This window comes from Juglans microcarpa x Juglans regia, chromosome 4D, assembly GCF_004785595.1.
Source record: "Juglans microcarpa x Juglans regia isolate MS1-56 chromosome 4D, Jm3101_v1.0, whole genome shotgun sequence".
NCBI classification, from domain to species: domain Eukaryota; kingdom Viridiplantae; phylum Streptophyta; class Magnoliopsida; order Fagales; family Juglandaceae; genus Juglans; species Juglans microcarpa x Juglans regia.
Window position 1 is genome coordinate 28,677,961 of NC_054600.1, and position 23,255 is coordinate 28,701,215.

At 40.3% G+C, this 23,255-nt stretch overlaps 1 protein-coding gene across 2 annotated transcripts; it reads left to right on the top strand.

Moving 5' to 3' along the window:
* The first annotated feature begins 160 nt into the window (after positions 1–160).
* Positions 161–22,298, top strand: LOC121259653 (E3 ubiquitin-protein ligase UPL2-like). 2 transcript variants are annotated; one of them, XM_041161312.1, is made up of 17 exons: positions 161–325; positions 537–670; positions 3,227–3,322; positions 3,393–3,599; positions 3,706–10,267; positions 10,406–11,499; positions 11,574–11,873; positions 11,954–12,158; positions 17,649–17,926; positions 18,022–18,314; positions 18,711–19,830; positions 19,911–20,057; positions 20,169–20,249; positions 20,339–20,564; positions 20,691–20,830; positions 21,788–21,894; positions 22,026–22,298. In XM_041161312.1, the coding sequence occupies exons 2-17, from the start codon at positions 575–577 to the stop codon at positions 22,126–22,128; spliced, it is 11,055 nt and encodes a 3,684-aa protein (XP_041017246.1). In that variant the 5' UTR covers positions 161–325; positions 537–574; the 3' UTR covers positions 22,129–22,298. The 2 variants fall into 2 exon arrangements, with proteins under 2 accessions (XP_041017246.1, XP_041017248.1); XM_041161314.1 differs by lacking the exon at positions 161–325 and having other exon boundaries at positions 516–670.
* Positions 22,299–23,255: the final 957 nt, after the last annotated feature.

Sequence of the window (23,255 nt, forward strand, 5' to 3'; positions counted from 1 at the left end):
GCAAACAAACACGTAAATAGTTAAAAGTAGAGGGTCTTTGAATGCAAAACTACCTTTCTCATAGACCCCGTGGTCGTGTGTCAGCTCTCACTCTTTATACTCGGCTTTTCCTGTTTTCCAAAGGGCTTCAAATTACGTTTATACCAAACAAAGAAAGAAAACACATTTTATATACAAAACGCAGCGACTCTCTAACCCCAACACCATCTCCACTCCTCCCCCCTATTTTTTCTCTTCGCTTCGGGGTTTCGCCTCTCTCTCTCTCTCTCTCTCTCTCTTCTTCTCGGATGTGTATTCATCAATCGCCCCCTCGCTACTCTCTAAGGTACCATTTTACTCTCTATATACCCATCTGTTTGAATATACGTGTATGCCATATACATCCATTTGTATTTCTGATCTATATGTGATTTTGAGGATCAGAAAACTGGGTTTCTCATTTTTTTTAGTTTTATTTTTTTAGGGTTTAGTTCAATCCTAGATTTTGCTGCTCTCTCTGATGTTTTCCGATCTTGTCTTTGTATTTTTTTTTTCAGAAAAGCAGCAGTTAGAAAGTAGACAAGGCCGGGGTGAGATGACGACCATGAGACCGAGCTTGCCGTCGCGGCTACGGCAACTTTTGTCCGGCGAGGGTTCCCTCGTTCCCTCTGTCAAACTGGACTCCGAGACCGTGAGTTTTCAACCCTCCTATGCTTACAACTGTGTTTGCGTGTATATACACACATATGTATATATCGGCCTGTGGTTTTTTTATTAGGGTTTTATCAGAATTGTTACGGTTTTTTTTCGAATGCTCTCTCTCTCTCAATAAAAAAAAGCCCTTTCCCCTTACCTTTTTTAACCTATGCATTTCAAGTCGTTCAGGTTTGATAGAAAGTGGTCATATAGGGTGATGTAACTTCTGTATGGAACTTTTTTTCGTGCGCTGAATTTTCTTAATACATTTTATCCAGTAATTGGAACGTTTTACTTGTTTACTTATAAAAAACAAAATACTGGAACGTTTTACTTATCGAAAAAAAAGTAATTGGAGTATTTAGCTGGTGGTTCTGGCGAGTATTTATTCATTCGGGCTATTTTGTTCTATGCAGTTTCAAATATGCATAATATATTACTGCCATTTGCGGTTTTTACCCTTACTAGGAGTCTATGATGCAATTATATCTGATTGACGGGCCTTGTTTTTTCCATTAATATAATTTATGACAGGTCTTTTATTTATTTTTATACTCAGCATTATTTTGCACCACGTGACCCTCCTCCCTTGTATGCAAGTTGTGCACATTTTTTTTAGTTTTGTTCTGCTTGGTTCAGTCGATCAGTGATATTAGATTGGATAAGTGCACTGCATGATCATCATTGTAGCTCTTATGTATTGCCTGTGGGATATCTCTTCAGCTTCTGGCCTAATTTTTGGATGTTGTACATTCGGTCCTCCACTGATTGGAGAAGTGAACAGTGAGCAGGCAACAGAATTTGAGAAAAATATTTGGAAATTGAAATTTATTTATAAGTGTTAACAAAAGTAATTCTTTTTTGTGCTTCCTGAGCTATGTTCGCAAAAGTAATTTAAAAAGTGCAACAGCAATACTAATAATTTGTTGATTGGTAACAGAAATACCAATATTAAAAATTTAACATGCCTAATTAGTTGTAAGGATATGATAGTTTGTATTTATTTACTTATGAGTTGAACCGGTTAATGGAATTTCTCTTATTTTTCTTGACTATGTGGGTCATGTTAGCATTGAATGAAAAATGTACTCATTGAGATGTAGAAGAACGATGTGCTTATTGGAGGTGGGAATTCTGATGACATGGTGGCATTTAGACTGTTTAATTAATTGTTATTGATCAAGTTTGTTCAATTTATTGCTTCAAAAGTATTCTAATGCTAGATGGTTGGTAATCATCTAATGGTGCTTATACTTGGTGTACTCCACCATAGTTGTGTGTTCATGCTACTTCTCACGTGCCATGCAAACAATGAGGTAAGAAGCTTAGAATCTCAGCGATAACCTAGGCTGTAGTCACTTTCTTACCTGGGCATTCTCTAAGCATTGCTCTGCCCTACTGAGATCATTTATAGGACCAATGTACCCGTGTTGGACATGGCATATCTAATCACTAAAGGTGTCTTTCCATATGTCAAAATTGACCCTAGATTAGATTGTGATTTTTCTAAAATATGTTCATATCGATCTGAAAATGGAAAGTATGCTAAATTCTTATTATGCTACTACATTTTGGAATGTATGATGCTTGCTAATTTTTATTTTTTGATGGGTAGACATGGAAGTTCATACTTAAATTTCTCATTCTATGTTAGATTATCCTCACATTTTCCCAAAAAGCAAACAAGATTCTTTTCAAAACTTGCGCCACTTGTATTTTGAGACAGGAGTTCTGTAAGTAAATAATATTTTAGGATCACTCTTTCGATGCGCACCATTTATTTTGGGACAAAGTGGGTACTTATTCTTGAGATTTTATCATCGCTTTTCAGATTCGGGCTCCTAATTTCAGAAATATTGGATTTTTTTTTTTGTTGGGCTAGCGATTTGGCTTTTTAGTTGAATAGTGCTACAATTACTATGCGCGGTTACTTATTATTTTTATTTTTGGTTGTCCTGTTGAAGTTTATTTTCTGAATCATTCCTTTATTCTACTGCTATTGGCATGCGGTAGGATTCAGATGACTGACATCATTTTAATCAATGATATGTCATTTTTCATGACAAAACTCTTATCCCTGGCATATACTTTGTGTGAAACAAATCATGTTGACAGTAATTTTTGCCTTTTGAGTTTTTGCGCCAACGGTTGTCAGGCAAATGGTGTCTTGTTCAGTTGTTCCTCATCAAGTGAGAGATTGTAAGTTAAATTGGTACGGGGTCTGAGTTGCATTTTTATATAAGGAAATTACAAATTGTAGCACATATTTCGAGATATGACCCAAAAAAAGGGAAAATGGAATTACTGCATGTGTTGAATTTACCTTTTTGGTGTCAGCCTGGACTGTCATCCCTTGCATGGTGTCAGGAATGTGGAGAAGATTTGTTTCCTCCAGATTAGTGACTAGTGCTAGCTTATCTTAGGAAATGTTATATAAATGAACCAATTCCTTGCTGGGGAATGGAATCTGCATGAACTGCTCCCTTCCATGCAATTTATTTTTATTTTAAGTAATTTGTTAAAAAATTTGACTCTTTATCGTCACTTGCAGCCTCCAAAAATCAAGTCATTTATCGATAAGGTGATCCAGTGTCCGTTACAAGATATAGCAATACCTCTTTCAGGTTTTCGATGGGAGTACAATAAGGTAATAGCATGCTACTTCTGCTGTGTAGTTTCTTGTTTTCTCATTTGCTCATTTATTTGTTGCTATACAGGGGAACTTTCACCATTGGAGGCCGCTCTTTCTGCATTTTGATACATATTTCAAGACATATCTTTCTTCTAGGAATGACCTCCTGTTATCAGATAAACTTTTAGAAGATGATAGTCTGTTGCCAAAGCAGGCAGTTCTACAAATTTTACGAGTAATGCAAACAATTTTAGAGAATTGCCATAACAAGGGTTCATTTGATGGCTTAGAGGTATGTTGATTTTAGTGTCAAAGTCGTGTTTCTGTCTAGAGTTGGGTATGAAACTAATTTCCATGGTATCTTGCCTAATATGTTATGCTTTTTATCTCCTCTTCAGAATTTCAAGCTCCTGCTTGCATCAACAGATCCAGAGATTCTTATAGCTACACTTGAAACTCTTTCTGCACTTGTGAAAATAAACCCCTCCAAGTTACATGGAGGTGGGAAGTTGATTGGTTGTGGCTCAGTAAACAGCTATCTCCTGTCTCTAGCCCAAGGGTGGGGAAGCAAGGAGGAGGGTTTGGGTTTGTATTCATGTGTAATGGCGAATGAGAGAACCCAAGAAGAAGGGCTTTGTTTGTTCCCATCTGATGTTGAAAATGACCGTGACAAGTCTCACTGCCGGATAGGTTCTACCCTCTATTTTGAAATGCATGGGGTTAATGCACAAAGCACCGAGGAGAATGGCAATCAAAATACATCTAATTTGAGAGTTATACATATACCGGACCTTCATTTACAGAAGGTGGATGATCTCTTACTGTTGCAACAGTGCATTGAGCAGTATAATGTACCTCCCGAGCTTCGGTTTTCATTGCTTACGAGGATTAGATATGCTCATGCCTTCCGTTCTCCCAGAATATGCAGGCTTTACAGCAAGATTTGCCTTCTTGCCTTCATTGTGCTTGTTCAGTCTAGTGATGCTCATGATGAACTTGTATCCTTTTTTGCCAATGAGCCAGAGTATACAAATGAGTTAATCAGGATTGTGCGGTCCGAGGAAGTTGTTTCTGGGACCATTAGGACGCTTGCAATGCTTGCCTTGGGGGCTCAATTAGCTGCATATACTTCATCTCATGAGCGTGCGCGGATTTTGAGTGGATCTAGTATCAGTTTTGCTGGGGCAAACCGCATGATACTCCTGAATGTGCTCCAAAAGGCTGTCTTGTCACTGAAGACCTCCAATGATCCATCATCTCTTGCCTTTGTTGAAGCACTTCTTCAATTCTATTTGCTCCATGTTGTTTCAACCTCGAGTTCCGGGAGTAATATTAGGGGGTCAGGCATGGTTCCTACATTCTTACCGCTTTTGGAGGATTCTGACCCTACCCACATGCATCTTGTCTGTTATGCTGTTAAAACTCTACAAAAGCTCATGGATTACAGTAGTTCAGCTGTTTCCCTGTTTAAAGAGTTGGGGGGAGTGGAACTTTTGGCTCAGAGACTGCAGATAGAAGTAAATAGGGTTATCGGTTTGGCCGGGGCTCTTGATGAGTCGATGATCATTGGTGAGAGCTCAAGACATGGTGACGATCAGTTGTACTCCCAGAAGAGGCTTATTAAAGTTTCATTGAAGGCACTTGGATCTGCAACATATGCTCCTATTAACCCTACTAGATCCCCACAATCTCATGAAAGTTCTTTACCTGCAACTCTTACGATGATATTTGGCAATGTAGATAAATTTGGAGGTGACATTTATTTCTCAGCAGTGACCGTTATGAGTGAGATAATCCACAAAGACCCAACTTGTTTTCCTGCTTTGCATGAAATGGGTCTTCCAGCTGCATTTTTATCATCAGTAGCTGCTGGTATACTTCCTTCATCAAAGGCTCTTACATGTGTTCCTAATGGTCTCGGTGCCATTTGTCTCAATGCCAAAGGCTTGGAGGCAGTGAAAGAAACTTCAGCATTACAGTTCCTTGTTGACATTTTCACCAGCAAGAAATATGTTACCCCAATGAATGATGCTATTGTTCCTTTGGCAAATGCTGTGGAAGAGCTTTTGCGCCATGTATCTTCTTTGAGAAGCACTGGCGTTGATATAATCATAGAAATTGTTAACAAAATTGCTTCCTTTGGGGACAGTTGCTGCTCAGGATCATCAGGGAAATTAAATGAGAGCACTGCAATGGAAATGGATCCTGAAGACAAAGGCAACGAAGGCCATTGCTGTTTGGTTGGTGTAGTTGATTCAGCTTCAGAAGGGATAAATGACGAGCAGTTTATTCAACTGTGCATCTTTCATTTGATGGTACTGGTTCATAGGACAATGGAAAACTCCGAAACATGTCGGTTGTTTGTGGAGAAGTCAGGAATTGAAGCTTTACTGAAGCTTCTTTTACGGCCAAGTATTGCACAGTCATCTGATGGAATGTCTATTGCTTTGCATAGCACCATGGTTTTCAAGGGTTTTACTCAAAATCACTCTGCTCCACTGGCACGAGCTTTCTGTTCCTCTCTCAGAGACCATCTGAAAAAAGCCTTGACCGGATTTGGAGTGGTTTCAGGGACCTTTTTGCTAGATCCAAAGATGGCCCAGGATGGTAGAATCTTTTCTTCACTTTTCCTTGTTGAGTTCCTTCTGTTTCTTGCTGCCTCAAAAGACAATCGTTGGGCAAGTGCGTTGCTTGCCGAATTTGGAAATGGTAGTAAGGATGTTCTGGAAGATATTGGGCGTGTCCATCGAGAAGTTCTGTGGCAGATTTCTCTTCTTGAAGATGCCAAGCCTGAGGTGGAGGATGATGGTGCTGTTTCTACATCTGAGTCACAGCAGTCGGAATTGAGTGCAAATGAAACTGAAGAGCAAAGATTCAACTCTTTCAGGCAATTCCTTGATCCATTACTGAGGAGGAGGCCATCGGGATGGAGTATTGAATCCCAATTTTTTGACCTTTTAAACATATACCGTGATCTTGGTCGTGCCACCAGTTCCCAACAAAGGCGTGCTGATAATACTTCAAGCTTGCGATTTGGAGGCAGTAATCAATTCCTTCATTCTGTTTCTTCAGATGCAGCTGGAGATGTTAGTAGAAAGGAATTTGATAAGCAGAGATCCTATTATACTTCTTGCTGTGACATGATAAGGTCACTTTCTTTTCACATTACCCATTTGTTCCAAGAGTTGGGGAAGGTAATGTTGCTTCCTTCTCGTCGCCGGGATGATATTTTGAATGTTTCTCCTCCTTCAAAATCAGTGGCTTCTACTTTTGCATCCATTGCTCTGGATCACATGAATTTTGGGGGTCATGTGAATTCTTCTGGAAGTGAGGCATCCATATCGACGAAGTGTCGGTACTTTGGTAAGGTCATTGATTTCGTTGATGGCTTTCTACTGGACAGGCCAGATTCCTGTAATGCCGTTCTATTGAATTGCTTGTATGGACATGGTGTGATCCAATCAGTTTTGACAACATTTGAAGCCACCAGTCAGTTGCTGTTTGCTGTCAATCGGACTCCTGCATCACCCATGGAAACTGATGAAGGGATCTCAAAGCAGGATGAAAATGGTGACACTGATCATTCATGGATTTATGGTCCTCTATCTAGCTATGGGAAACTTATGGACCACCTAGTGACCTCATCCTTTATATTAACCCCTCTTACAAAACACTTGCTTGCCCAACCTCTGACTAATAGTAATGTTCCCTTTCCCCGGGATGCTGAGACTTTTGTAAAGGTTCTTCAGTCCATGGTTCTGAAGGCAGTGCTTCCTGTTTGGACTCACCCCCAGTTTGTTGATTGCAGTTATGATTTCATTACTTCAGTTATTTCTATAATTAGGCATGTATATTCAGGGATTGAAGTGAAAAATGTCAACAGCAATACTGGTGCTCGTATGACTGGACCCCCTCCTAATGAAACTACTATATCAACAATTGTAGAGATGGGGTTTTCCAGGTCTCGTGCTGAGGAAGCTCTCAGGCAAGTTGGATCAAATAGTGTGGAGTTGGCAATGGACTGGTTATTCACCCATCCAGAGGAGACTCAAGAAGACGATGAACTTGCTCGTGCACTTGCCATGTCCCTTGGGAATGCTGAATCAGATGGAAAGGAAGTGATCACAAATGAAAATGCTCAACAGCTTGAAGAAGAGATTGTCCAACTACCTCCTGTTGAAGAGTTGTTATCTACATGTACAAAGCTTCTGCAGATGAAGGAATCTCTTGCTTTTCCAGTTCGAGACCTGCTTGTGATGATATGCTCTCAAAATGATGGACAATACAGGTCTAATGTCATCTCCTTTCTTGTTGATCGGCTGAAGGATTGTAGCTCAATTTCTGAAAGTGGAAATGGTACTATTCTATCTGCTCTTTTTCATGTCCTTGCCCTACTTCTTCATGAAGATGAAGTGTCACGTGAAGTTGCCACAACAAATGGTCTGGTTGCTGTTGCCTCGGATTTACTTTTCCAATGGTGTTCTGGATTGGTTGGAAGGGAGAAAGACCCGGTTCCTATGTGGGTAACAACTGCGTTTCTCGCTGTGGACCGGCTTTTGCAGGTAGATCGAAAATTGAACACTGAAATTGTAGAGCAGTTGAAGCGGGACAATGTTAACAACCAGCAGACATCTATCAGCATTGACGAGGTTAAGCAAACCAGGTTGCAGTCTGCATTGGGATTAGTTCCGAAGCATTCTGACATAAATGAGCAGAAAAGACTTATTGAGATTGCTTGTAGTTGTATCAGGAACCAGCTTCCTGCTGAGACGATGCATGCTGTTCTCCAACTGTGCTCAACTCTCACTAGAATTCATTCCGTTGCTATTAGCTTCCTTGATGCTGGGGGACTGAGTTTACTGCTTTCTTTGCCAACTAGTAGCCTCTTTCCTGGGTTTGATAATGTGGCTGCTGCTATCATCCGTCATGTTCTTGAAGATCCCCAAACTCTCCAGCAAGCAATGGAATCTGAGATAAGGCACAGTTTTGTGGCTGCCACCAATAGACATTCAAATGGAAGGGTCACTCCCCGTACTTTCCTTTCAAATTTAAATTCTGTTATTTCACGGGATCCAGTGGTCTTTATGCAGGCTGCTCAGTCTGTTTGCCAAGTTGAGATGGTTGGAGAAAGGCTCTATATTGTTTTGCTGAAAGATCGTGACAAAGATAAGTACAAAGAGAAGGAGAAAGTATTGGAGAAAGATAAAGCACAACCTACTGATGGGAAAGTTGCTTTGGGTAATGCAAATTCAGTTGCTTCTGGGAATGGGCATGGGAAACTTAATGATATGAATTTAAAGAGTGTCAAAGCTCATCGAAAATCTCCTCAAAGCTTTGTAAATGTGATTGAGCTTCTTATAGATTCTGTCTGTACTTTTGTTCCTCCCTTAAAAGATGATTTGGTTACAGATGTCCTTCATACTCCATCGTCAACTGATATGGAGATTGATGTCGCAGCAATTAAGGGGAAAGGAAAAGCCGTTGCTACCATGTCTGAAGAGAATGTAGCCAATGGTGATGAAGCTTCTGCATCACTTGCAAAGATTGTATTCATGTTGAAGCTTTTGACGGAGATTCTACTGATGTATGCTTCATCTGTTCATATTCTTCTTCGGAAGGATGCTGAAGTTAGTAGTTGCAGGGGTGCTCAACAAAGGGGTCCTGCTGGTGTATACACTGGTGGAATATTTCATCACATTCTTCATAAGTTTCTTCTATTTTCTCGGAGTTTAAAAAAGGACAAGAAAATAGATGGTGACTGGAGGCATAAATTAGCAACCAGGGCTAGCCAGTTTTTGGTGGCATCTTGTGTCCGTTCCACTGAGGCAAGGAGGAGGGTTTTAACAGAGATCAATTGCATATTTAATGACTTTGCGAATTCATGTAATGGTTTTAGCCCACCAGGAGACAATATACCAGCTTTTGTAGATCTGCTTAATGATGTACTAGGTGCTCGTACACCTACTGGCTCGTACATTTTAGCAGAAGCTTCTGCCACTTTTATAGATGTTGGTCTGGTTAGGTCATTGACTCGAACTCTCCAAGTTTTGGATCTGGACCATTCCGACTCGCCTAAAGTTGTTACGGGTCTAATTAAAGCTCTGGAGTTGGTAACCAAGGAATATATCTATTCTGCTGATTCTAACATAGGGAAGGATGATAATCCAACAAAACCCCCTGATCTTACCCAACCTCCAAGTATGGATAATACTGGTGATGTATCTCAGTCCATGGAAACAGCATCTCAGTCTAATCATAATTCTGTACCAGCTGATAACATTGAGTCCTATAATGCTGTTCAAACTTATGGTGGCTCTGAGGCTGTTACAGATGACATGGAACACGATCAAGATCTGGATGGAGGTTTTGGTCCTGCTAATGGTGATGACTATATGCATGAAACTTCTGATGATGCAAGGGGTCTTGAAAATGGCATCGATACTGTGGGAATACAGTTTGAAATACAGCATCATGGGCAAGAAAACCTTGATGAAGATGATGATGAGGAGATGTCTGGAGATGATGGTGATGAAGTTGATGAAGATGAAGACGAGGATGATGAGGAGCATAATGATCTGGAAGAAGACGAAGTCCACCATTTGCCCCACCATGACACGGATCAAGATGATCATGAGATTGATGATGATGATTTTGATGAAGAAATAATGGAGGAAGAAGAAGAGGATGACGAGGATGATGAGGATGGTGTAATACTGAGACTAGAGGAGGGCATAAATGGAATAAACGTTTTAGACCACATTGAGGTTTTTGGTAGAGACAATAGTTTTTCAAATGAAACTCTCCATGTGATGCCTGTTGAAGTATTTGGTTCTAGACGTGAAGGGCGCACTACATCCATCTACAGTCTTTTGGGTAGGAGTGGAGACAATGTTACCCCATCAAGGCATCCTCTTCTACTGGCACCCTCGTCAGTGCACTCAGCTTCTCCTCGGCAATCTGGTAAGCTCCTTTGAGGGATGGTTTTTAGAGCTTGTATTCTTACAGCTATTTTAGTTCTTACCTGTACTTGGACTTAATTCTTTCCACTTGTTTGATATTTGAATTCTTTGCCTATGATGCTGGAACTTGCTGTTGCAGAGAATGCACGTGACATGGTCTTTTCAGACAGGAACTTGGAGAGCACTTCATCACGGTTGGACTCCATTTTTCGATCCCTGAGGAATGGGCGTCATGGACACCGTTTGAACTTGTGGGTAGATGATAATCATCAAAGTGGTGGATCAAATGCAGGTTTAGTGCCACATGGCCTTGAAGAGCTGCTTGTTTCCCAATTGAGACAACCAGCCACTGATCAGCCTTCTGATCAGAACACAACGGCACAGGAACCTCAAAGTAAAGGTGAAGTTAGTCAGTTTCAGGAATCAGAAGCAGGTGCAAGGCCTGACATTGCTGTTGAGAACAGTGAAAGTAGTAATGTGCCACCTTCAACTGTAGTAGTTGATACCTCTGTGAATGCTGCTGATGCGAGGCCTGATGCGAGTGAATCTCTACATGGAACAGATGCATCCAGTACACAATTGCAATCTGTTGAAATGCAGTTTGAACACAATGATGCAACTGTACGGGATGTTGAAGCTGTGAGCCAAGCAAGCAGTGGAAGTGGGGCAACCTTGGGTGAAAGCCTTCGAAGCCTAGATGTTGAAATTGGAAGTGCTGATGGGCATGATGATGGTGGAGAAAGGCAAGCTTCTGCAGATAGAATGCCGTTGGGTGATCCACAGGCAGCTCGCACAAGGAGGACAAATGTGTCTTTTGGGAATTCTGCACCTGTTGGTGGAAGAGATGCGTCACTTCATAGTGTAACTGAAGTTTCAGAAGGTTCTAGCCGAGAAGCAGATCAGGATGGTCCAGCAGCAGAGCAGCAAATCAATAGTGATGCTGGTCCTGGAGCAATTGATCCTGCTTTCCTGGATGCTCTTCCGGAGGAGCTGCGTGCTGAAGTTCTTTCAGCTCAACAGGGTCAAGTCGCTCCCCCCTCGAATACTGAACCACAAAATGCTGGAGATATTGATCCAGAATTCCTTGCAGCCCTTCCCCCTGACATCCGAGCAGAAGTTCTAGCACAGCAGCAAGCACAAAGGCTACATCAATCTCAGGAACTGGAAGGTCAACCTGTTGAGATGGATACAGTCTCAATAATTGCAACGTTTCCTTCAGATTTGCGAGAAGAGGTACATAGGTTGTTGGAGTGTGTTAAAGAATTGAAATGAGCCTCTATAATTTTTTCTTCATGTTTCCTCTTCAGGTTCTCTTAACTTCATCTGATGCCATCCTTGCGAATCTCACACCTGCTCTTGTTGCGGAGGCAAACATGTTGCGTGAAAGATTTGCACACCGATACAGTCGTACCCTCTTTGGTATGTACTCTAGGAATCGCAGAGGTGAAACTTCAAGAAGAGGTGAAGGTATAGGGTCCAGCCTGGAGAGAGCTGGGGGAAGCATTGCCCGTAGGTCGATTGGAGCGAAGCTAGTTGAAGCTGATGGAGCTCCTTTAGTTGACACAGATGCCCTGCATGCCATGATTAGGTTGCTTCGTGTGGTTCAGGTATAAACTTTATTATTTAGATATGTACTTTATATGTCTTATTCTTCATTATCTATGTATTAATGCAAATAATATTGCAGCCACTGTACAAAGGTCAGCTGCAGAGGCTTTTTCTGAATTTATGTGCTCATCATGAAACCCGAACTTCTATGGTGGAGATTCTCATGGACATGCTAATGCTTGATACAAGAAAGCGTATCAACAACTTGAGTGCCTCTGAACCTTCTTATAGGCTTTATGCTTGCCAGAGTAATGTGATGTATTCACGTCCCCAGTCTTTTGATGGTAAGACCCCCTATTTAAATACTCCTTCGATGGGAAGTGTTGATTGCCCTGCCTATAATAATTAAAGTTGAGCTGTGTTCAAGAATAGGTGGAACATGGTATTAGATTTTCTGTCAAGGACATATACATATATTTTCTGCTAAGGATAATTTTCTGCATCTGTTTTAGTTTTCTGGTGTTAGTTTCTTTTTGTTTTTGGAAGTTTTTTTTTTATAAGTAAAAAAATTATATATATCAAAAGGAGAAACCAAGTACACTGAATGTATACAAGAAAACACCTTGCCCAAAATGACCCAAAAAGCCCGTGGAAAAACAACCCAAAATACACTAGACCGACCCCAACCTCAACCCCAACCCCTTGTTTCCCGTAGAACTAGAACTCTACCGGAACACCCAACCCCAACCCCAACCCTGTAACACCCCTTCCCGTAGGCTATGAGTGTCACGTACTTTTCATAAAAATAAAATCCGGCAAGAGCTCAAATTTCATAAATAAAATCAGCAACTTATTTTGTAGAAAATGTCTAATAAAAGTCTTCCAAAAACATTAAATGAAATAAACAGAACGAAACTCATGTCATAAAAACATGTTTTATTTTAAAAAGTCTGAACAAAAATAAATTAATGCTCCTTCTACTCCTGGCCTGTCTGCTCGTATTCATCATCATCACCTGGGTGGTTTAAAGCATGAAAATAAACAAAAATGAGTCGAAGACTCAACAAGAAATCTATCACAACGTAAACATACTAAATATAAGGTTTTCATAAAAACTTTCATGCTGAGAGTTTAAAAATCCTGACTATTCATGCTGATGCTTGTGCTATGCATGACTGTTTAACTGACTGATTTGACTGATTAATCTGACTGATCTGATTTATCTGATTGGCCAACACACTTAACCCTGTGTGCGAGGTTGTGCACCGGCCCCACATCCCGCGGCCGCAAGGGGAGCCGCTGATAGTATTCTGGCATACTATGGTGGACCACGACTGAGTTCGTGGCTTGCACATCCACCCTGAAACTGAACTGCATTGGTACTATGCATCTGAATGACCATCTTATTAACTGATCTGATCTTATCTTTCACTTGAATTTAAGATGGCTTACGTGTCTTATACACATGAGATGCATGACATACTATATACGTAATCATAATTTCTGAATTTAAACATGATGCGGAATGACAAAATAGTATGCTATGCTGGATGACATGTTTGCATATGACATGAGTGGTGCATAAAATAATTGGCTGGAAAGAACTGGCTTGAATACTAATTATCTATAAACTGAACTGTGATGTCCTAAACTTGTGATCAAATTACTTACCTTGCTGCGCTTCTTCTTGAATAACATTTCGTAACTTGAGACCTATACGAAATAATAACTATCACTAAATTGGTTTGGAAACACGTACTAATATCTTACTTAATTAAATCTACAATCTAAAAGATAGTATTAAAAAATTCAATAAATCCTAGTATCTAAATTACTAAAAATACTAATTTATAACTTAGATGAATAATCGAACTATTTTTAAGAAATTCATAAACTTAAATTCTTAAACTAAGTTTTATTTCTTAACATAATTATTAAATCTTATAAGAAACCTAATAAATTCTATTAAATATTCTTAACATCACAATTTTATTAAATTCTTAATATAATAATTTTATTAAATTCTTAACATAATAATTTTATTAAATCCTACTAAATCAACAAAGGAAATATTAACTAAATACTCGCAAAACATCCCTATAAAATAACATTTGACTACTATATTTATTTAAGAAAAACTGACTTTAAAAAAAATGTAAAGCCCAATAAAATTAATAAACTGCTAATAAAATAAAATCAAATATAGATTAAAATACAAGTTCATTTAAAGTAATTAGGATAGTTTCTGTAAAAACAACCTGGCCCTACAACAAAAGCTATTACACGCATACAAGGGCCTAAGGCCCAAGGGCCCATCAAAAAGGCTCACGGGTTTCTGCCAAAACCCGAAACACACGGGCTTAAGAGGGAAACAGAGAGTTTGAGAGAGAGGGGTTCTGCGAAGGAAGACTCACCGAGAGAGGGCTCAGTGCGACGGCGGCTCCGGGTGGCTGGGAGTGACCGGCGACGCGACTGGGAGTTCCTAAGGTGGTGCGGCACTGAGTGAGGGAGAGAGAAAAAGAGTTTAGAGAGAGAAACTGTGCTAACCGAGAACTATCGAAACCAAAACAAAGGCTGGCGACGGTCGAGGTCTTACTGGAAGGGAGTGGGTGTGTTGGGGCTGAGCTGGTCGGCAGTTTCTGGTTCCACGGGTGTTTCTCCAACGTCCTATGGTGGTCGGCGGCGGTTGGGAAGAACCTAAGGCTTAAACGGCAGTGTTTTGGTACTCTTGAGTATTTCAGAAGCAGATGATTAGGAGTGGCTCACGAGTTACTCCTCTCGTACGAGGTAAGTGAATATTTATAAGTGTAGAAGATAGAGAAATAAAAGGAAATCTTAGAGGAGTAGAGATGTGCATGTGACTGAGAGTGTAGACGTGCGGAGTGGAAATCGTTACTCACTAACAGAGTCGGTTTCCACTAGAATTTAAATTTACTAAGCTAGGGATAAGGCTGAAAATAAGGTTAGGATTTCAAATTCGACAGAAAGTGGGATGAAACCTACGAGTTGGTGGTTTAAAGTGTTTAACTAAGAGGCTAAAACCAATAGATAAGGTTCGGTGGAGATAGAGAAAATGAACTTTAAATTTCAAACCAAACCTAGTGAACGTAAATCTGATGTAATATAGAAAATCATTATTAAAAACAAACTCTAGCAATTTTAAATAACATCATAAAAGTAATTATATAAAAAATATAAAGTAAATATCAATTCTGATAAAACTATAATCATAATAATAATAATAGAAAAACTTTTACTAGGAAATTTACTGATGTACCCTAAAACCAAAACTAGTATGTTACAAACCCCAACCCCTTGATTCCCATCTTCACAATGCCCTCCCTTTAGACTTCCCTCTAGTTGAGCTACCACCCTTAGCGTCATAGTTGATTGCCCCAAAAAGACACTGTATCTCCTTGCTTTTCTTGAAATTTGATTTGGTTTTAAGCATGTGGCTTGTCTCAATCGTAGTAATTAGTTCTTTAAATTGATTTTCACATCCTCCATATGAGATTTCCACAAACTGTTGAATCTCGTTAACTTTAGGCATAATCCAATCCGCTATTGGAGGAAGAGAGACCAAGGGAGCAACGTTATCCCTAGACACAGTATCCAACTGCACTCCTGACTCTACAAGGCACCAACGCCAAGCCCATAGGTTCTCCAGCAACTCCATTGGTTCTCTCCATTGGAGATTCTGGGGTGACAGCAAGTCCCTTCACCTCTGGGGTGATAGCGGATCCTACATTTCCTTCAGACCTTGGTAGTACACCATTTTCCTTCAACTCTGACGAGGGAGCCATAGCTTCTTCAGGGACCAAGGTTGTAATACCGACCATCGGTCTATCTTGTGTTACACGAGGCGAATGACATTCCACTGATGTCTCTACGTCGATACCCGATGTAGACCCCGCTTCCCCAGATTTTATTTTGACCTGCCACACTCTTCTGGATCTGGTTATAGGGATAGGGCCAAATCCGATCTTCCGTTTTCCTTTTTCTGAGTTTAAAGGATTCGGGCCTATCTTGTTACTTACAACCTTGTTTCCTCCACCTGAAAGCCGGTCTATTTTCGTAGACAATATAGTTATCGTTGCCTTCAACTCGCCAAGTTGGGTTTCCATCTCCTTTAAAGAATTGTGCATTTCGACTAGCTGGTCCTGAGGCATGATTTGCAGACCCCCCTCACTCTGATCCCCCGAAGCCTGAACCGTCTTTAGAGCCGCTGCATTGGATTGCCTCGTCACATGTCTGCTATGCGGCTCCCTAACAGAGCCATGTCCTGCAACACCTTGTCTTTCCAAACCGTCACTCCCTTTCTTGCCGAAGGAAAAATCACGCAGCACCTCCCCCACCCTTCTCCAGCCACTGCTCCCTTCCTCAGGAATGAAAATAAAATTCCTCCTCCCTTCACCTCCATACTCCTCCACCAACATATAACGTTCTCGAGCATTCGAGCAGCGATGCGCCGTGAAACTGTCTACCTTCCTGGACAGTAGAGAAAAAGTCTTGTTTCTCATCTTTTGTGCACGCTTCCATGGCCTTGGCCAGCAGCTGTACTGTTGTTAAACCCAGAACCAACTTAGATATCACCCTTCGACTCCTTTCAGTGATGACCAACATGTTCCCCTCCTTCATCAATGTAAAGGATTTAGATTCTCTGACCAACTCCATAGAAGAACCCATATCGACCAACTCCCCCCCCCTCAACAACCATTCGTCATCTCAGAGAATCTATATCTGCGACACAGGGACACGGATGTAGACTACGGCTGAAGACCACTGCTTGATGCCGGAGTACTCCCAAAAGACTTGGCAAAAAACATCGACTCGTTCTGTGTCGACGGCATTCAGTGATGACCAACATGTTCCCCTCGTTCATCAATGTAAAGGATTTAGATTCTCTGACCAACTCCATAGAAGAACCCATATCGACCAACTCCCCCCCCTTCAACAACCATTCGTCATCTCAGAGAATCTATATCTGCGACACAGGGACACGGATGTAGACTACGGCTGAAGACCACTGCTTGATGCCGGAGTACTCCCAAAAGACTTGGCAAAAAACATCGACTCGTTCTGTGTCGACGGCAAGACCAACAGAGCTGTCGTGGGGGTCGCCAGAGTACTCTGAGAGATGACACAGAGAAATCTAGGTCGCCAGAGGGTGGACCAACGCCGGACACCCTCAGCGAAGTCGCCAGGGTCCGTCGACTTTATCAGAGACGAATGGCACGGTATCTCTCGCTAGCAAGGGTGGGTGGCGGCAAATCTAGGGTTTTCTCACTTCATAGAGATTTCTCTCTCAGGACCAATGCTGGACGACCCTAAGCTAAGTCACTGGGGCCTGTCGGCTTTGTCTGTGATAGCGATGAGTGGTCACTCGCCGGCTATTGTGGATGGCAACAGTCTCCTTTGGGTTTTCTTGGATGTACGGGGAGATAGAATGTCAAAAGTATTGTGTCCCCAAAATTGTTACTTAAAAAAACACATTTGTTTTTGTTTTTGGAAGTTGTAGGTGTTTCCTTTGTGTACGTCCTGTGTACTTGGGCTTATGCCTATTTCTTTGAATAAAATTATTACTTATAAAAAAAAACATATACATATATTTGTAGTTTGAGCTCTTGGTGCTTCAAAGGTTTTCATTACTCATTTTTTTACTTTGTATGCTTCCTAAAGTTTGTCTTGACATCCAAAATTTTCTTTTGTTGTGGTGTCCAAAAAATTAAACTTAAAAAAAAAAAAATACTCCTTTGTTGTAGTCAGAGCTTTTGACATGTGGCAGTCATATGCAACTTGCCATAATCTTCATATGTACTGTTTTGTTCTTAAAGGTGTTCCTCCTTTGGTGTCTCGGCGTATTCTTGAGACTCTTACTTATTTGGCTCGAAATCACCCCTCTGTGGCGAAGATTTTACTTCAGATTAGGTTTCCTCAGCCTGCTATAGCAGAGCCAGAGAATACTGATCAGGCACGGGGTAAAGCCGTGATGGTTGTTGAAAAGGATGAAATGGATAGGAGTGAGCATTGGGAAGGATATATATCCATTTCGTTGCTTTTGAGCCTCTTGAATCAACCCCTTTATCTAAGGAGTATAGCCCATCTTGAACAGGTGATCCTTGCCAGGGAGTTTTTTTTTTTCTTATCTTAATTCATTTAGGATTGTTGATGTGTACGGGATGTATTTACCTTCTGTGTTTTTTTCAGCTTCTTAACTTATTGGAGGTCATTATTAATAATGCTGAAAGCAAGTCAGTATCTGAAAAATCTGGGGCATCTGCGTCAGAGCAACCATCTGTTCCAGAAAGTGCAACGTCAGATGTTGGGGTAAATAGAGAATCTGGTCCAATTTCTTTAGGTGTTGCTACATCATCCAAGGATGTCGATTCCTCCAAACCCACCACCTCTGGTTCGCACAAGGAATTTGATACTCAAACCGTACTGCTTAACCTGCCACAAGCAGAACTTCGGCTTCTATGCTCATTGCTTGCACGAGAGGGGTATGATGTGCTTTTGACCTATTTAATTGCATTTTATGTTCATTTTTTTGTATTCTCTATTGTGTTTTTTGCTCCACACGATCATTCATACACGTGCAGTTGCATTTTTGCTGGAAAGCTTCTATCACAGTTTGATTGGGCCACTCATCACTCATGGGTCCACATTTCTGTGTCCAAGCTTTATGGTGGTCAGGGCCATGCTTTTGCATCTAACGATCCACATGTGATAAACGCACAACTGACCCTCTGACATCTGCATTGTAGCTTTATCATTAAGTTCATTGTGAGGGTCTGTCTTAGACATTGGTTTTAATTTTTTTTGTTGGGAGTGGATGTGATTTTAAGCTTGTACATTAGCATATAAATGTGGTCTGACAAATTTCATGTTGTTCCCAGACTCTCAGACAATGCATATACTCTTGTGGCAGAGGTAATGAAGAAATTGGTGGCAAATGCTCCCACTCATTGTCATCTGTTTGTTGCTGAGCTAGCTGGGGCCATTCAAAATTTGACAACATCTGCTGTAGATGAGTTGCGGATGTTTGGTGAAGCTGTGGAAGCCCTCCTCAGTACAACATCTTCTGACGGAGCTGCAATCTTGAGGGTTCTGCAGGCATTAAGCTCCCTTGTTGCTTTGCTGAGTGAGAAAGAGAATGACCCACAAATTCTTCCCGAAAAGGATAATACAGCTGCTCTTTCTCGGGTGCGGGACATAAATGTAGCTTTGGAGCCTTTGTGGCTGGATCTGAGCACTTGCATTAGCAAAATAGAGACTTATTCTGACTCAGCACCCGATTTGACGACTTCATCTAAAGCATCCACCTCTAAACCCTCTGGTGCAGTGACTCCACTCCCTGCAGGCTCTCAGAACATCTTACCATATATAGAATCTTTCTTTGTGGTGTGTGAGAAGTTACATCCCATGCAGCCAGGGTCTAGTAATGAATTTAGTGTTGCTGCAGTTTCAGAGGTTGAAGATGCAGGCACTTATGCTGGTCAGCAGAAAACCTCAGGGCATGCTTTGAAAGTTGATGAAAAACATATTGCATTTGTGAAGTTCTCAGAGAAGCATAGGAAGCTGCTTAATGCTTTCATCCGACAAAACCCTGGATTGCTTGAGAAATCCTTCTCACTCATGCTGAAGGTGCCTAGATTTATTGACTTCGATAATAAGCGTGCTCACTTCAGATCAAAAATAAAGCATCAACATGACCATCATCACAGTCCTTTAAGAATTTCTGTAAGAAGAGCTTACATTCTGGAGGATTCTTATAATCAGTTGCGAATGAGATCCACTCCAGATTTGAAAGGGAGGTTGACAGTTCACTTTCAAGGAGAGGAAGGCATTGATGCAGGTGGACTTACAAGGGAGTGGTATCAATTGCTGTCTAGGGTTATTTTTGACAAGGGAGCACTACTTTTTACGACTGTGGGTAATGAATCAACATTTCAGCCAAATCCTAACTCTGTTTATCAAACGGAACATCTTTCATATTTCAAATTTGTTGGGCGAGTGGTGAGTACATTTTATTGTTGCTTTCAGTCCATTGAGAAATTATTTGTGTGCTTCTCGCTTATTCCTTGTTGTCTTTTCAGGTTGGGAAAGCACTTCTTGATGGACAACTTTTGGATGTCCATTTCACCCGATCTTTCTACAAGCATATATTGGAGGTAAAAGTTACCTATCATGACATTGAAGCCATTGATCCAGCTTACTTCAAAAACCTGAAGTGGATGCTCGAGGTAGCCACATCCAACTTTTCTTCTTTCTCTCCCTCTCTCTCTGTTTGCAGCTTCCCTCCTTTTTTGGCATGAGCCAATTTGTTTTATTTGGTTTCTTTCTTGCCTTTACAGAATGACATAAGTGATGTTCCGGAATTTACATTTAGCATTGATGCTGATGAGGAGAAGCTGATATTGTATGAGAGGACAGAAGTAATGATTTTTCCAAACTCCTTTATGTACTTTGGTTTCTCTGGCAAGAGATAATATTGTTATATTTACATGTGGTGCTTCTAATGCAGGTGACCGACTATGAACTGATTCCTGGTGGAAGAAATATTAAAGTTACCGAGGAGAATAAGCACCAATATGTTGATCTAGTTGCTGAACATCGGTTAACAACTGCCATTCGTCCTCAAATAAATGCCTTTTTGGAAGGATTTAATGAATTAATTCCTAAGGACTTAATTTCGATCTTCAATGACAAGGAACTTGAATTACTTATTAGTGGGCTTCCTGATATTGATTGTGAGTTTCCTTCATTAATATGTATACTTTTGTCCCCTTGAAGTTTCCTTCATTCCCCCCCCTTCAAAGAATCTGAAGTACAAAATGATTCAGCAGTAACAGAAGATTTTTGTTCCTGTCTTTCAGTGGATGATATGAGGGCAAACACTGAGTATTCTGGGTACAGTCCTGCATCTCCTGTTATTCAGTGGTTTTGGGAAGTTGTTCAGGGTTTCAGCAAGGAGGATAAGGCTCGTCTCTTGCAGTTTGTGACTGGCACCTCTAAGGTATTTTCCCTTTATATATGATTATGTATAGACTTCCTATAGGACAATTTATGTGAAACTCATACATGTGATGGTTTTTGTAAGATTTTTAAGAAAGCACCATGGTCTGAATATGGACGCATGCTTGTTTGTATTGTTGGCTTTTACTCGGCAGTTGATCCCATAGACGTTATCTTGGTTGGAATTACCTAAACCTACAAGTTACTTCGTATACATGTTTAACGTATCAATTGATCTTATTTGTGAATTTTGAATGTTGGGTTGAAAAAAGTGTCAGCTTTTTCACCTAATGTATCAGGTCGGAATGATTGCAGTGTAATTTGATTGTTCTATTGAGAATTATCATAATGAAGCCCTAGTGGCTTCAGTGCATAACCCGGTAGTAAAAGAAAGCCCCTCCCCTACTAATCAAAAAAAAGAAAAAAAAAGAAAGCCCCTCCCCTTTTTGTGTCTGATGACTGAGCTACACAACCTGGTGGAGGGGACTGTCTCCCTTAAATCTCCCACCCCTGGTGAGTGGGATTTGATCTGTACGTCCTTAATAATTATCGTGTAACTTTGTACTCAGCCCCTCTTAATTATCTTTCTTCCCCTACTTTATTCCCATGGCCCAGTCTTTTAGATCTCTCATTCTTTTGCCTTTCTCTGGTTTTTTTAATCTCTAATTCTCACACATCAGTTGAACTTCATTCTGAAGGACAATCACACGTGTGTATACAATGCAACACCTTATCGATGCACAAAAGGGGCTGACTTCACCTGCTGTACCTTCTTTGTACTGAATGACGTGTTTTTGTATGCTCCTCATTCCATGCGTGAATATATTTGGACCTATAAAAAAAAATGCATGGATATATTTGGGAAATGTGCACTGTTGAATGAACTTGTTTGGTACACATTGTCTTTGACTTTTAAGTTAATGTAAGTGGTTTGAACTCTGCTCTTTCCAATCTCCAGGTGCCTTTAGAAGGGTTCAGTGCACTTCAAGGAATTTCAGGCTCACAAAAGTTTCAGATTCACAAGGCTTATGGCAGCCCTGATCACTTGCCTTCTGCTCATACTTGGTAGTTTTTGTTGACTGAAAAAAAAGAAAAATTATGATAAGTTGATGTTATCCATTCGTGTTACTTCCGTTGCGAGTAGCATTGCTTTTAATGAAAAAAATATCCTGATTCAAAATTCTTGATTCATGTAGTTTCAACCAGCTGGACCTACCGGAATATCCTTCTAGACAACACTTGGAGGAGAGGCTGCTGCTTGCGATTCATGAAGGCAATGAAGGGTTTGGATTTGGTTAAGAATAATAATGGGAGGCATCAAAGTATCCTTGTAGATAATACAGATTGTATCAAATGCTATCATCAAATAGAATTGGGTGTTAATTGTGGGACGTTGGGATAATGCAAGTTGATATATTGTATAGTCGTACATGTGTTATGGGAAATGCCTCTGGCAGTTTTTTTTATTTTGCCAGCATTTTATTCTTTTGAAGTTTACTTCCTACTCTTTTAACCGTCACGAGAAATATAAATTATTAAAAATTAAAATTAAAATTAAAATGAGCTGTTCTTTTTTTGGTCTGCTTAGACCGAGGCCTAAGCTTATCAAGCCCCTCTTGCTTGCGGTAACTCGCAAGATGCAATTCAGAGTCGTTTAGTCCGTGTGGAAGCTTCTCTTATCATACATTGCGCATATAAGATTACTATTTCTAAAACTGAGCAATCCAAATCCAAGAAGACTATGGCTGTTAAAACAACAACATATAAATGAAACAAATAATGGAAAATATCTTTTTTCTGCATTCTTGGACATTGATCTTAGGCCTAGTTTTCACAGTAGGCTACCACTTTATTTTGTACCATATAATCTGTACAGTTTCTAGTTGTTGATAGCAGGCCAGGTTGCCTAATTAGAAGATAATTTTTCTTTTAAAAAACGTGGTCCTTCCTTGAGGGGCAGCAATTTCGAGCTAGCGCAAACTTGGCCTGCCTTGGGCCTGAAATGTTGGCCCAAAATTTGTTCTAGGCTGAGCCTGAAGAAGTTTTCATCTTCTGAGCTAAAGCTTTGGATCAGGGTTTGGTGTTTCGGGCAAGACTCAACCAGACCCGATTGAGAGGCCTCAACATGTCTCTGTGTATTTTCAATCCCATTCCTTTTCTCCTTTTTGTTTTTTTTGTTTAAATTATGGCGAGATTTTAGAAATATGGATAATGGACACTCAAAAGATGTTTAGAGAATGAAATGAAATGAAAAATCTGTAAATAATAATGAAATAATTTGAGTAAAGATATTTTATTAAATTTTAGAAAATTAGAGAAAAAAAATTAAATAAAAATATTATAAAGTTAAGATATAATTTTTATTTTGATATTCTATAAAGTTGAATTGTTTTTTCTATTTTGTTTGTAAATTTGAAAAAATTGTA

Coding starts and splice junctions, on each gene's coding strand:
- LOC121259653 (XM_041161312.1), top strand. CDS start 575: ATGACGACCATGAGACCGAGCTTGCCGTCGCGGCTACGGCAACTTTTG. Junction 671..3,226: donor TCAAACTGGACTCCGAGACC/GTGAGTTTTCAA, acceptor CGTCACTTGCAG/CCTCCAAAAATCAAGTCATT. Junction 20,565..20,690: donor TGGGCTTCCTGATATTGATT/GTGAGTTTCCTT, acceptor CCTGTCTTTCAG/TGGATGATATGAGGGCAAAC.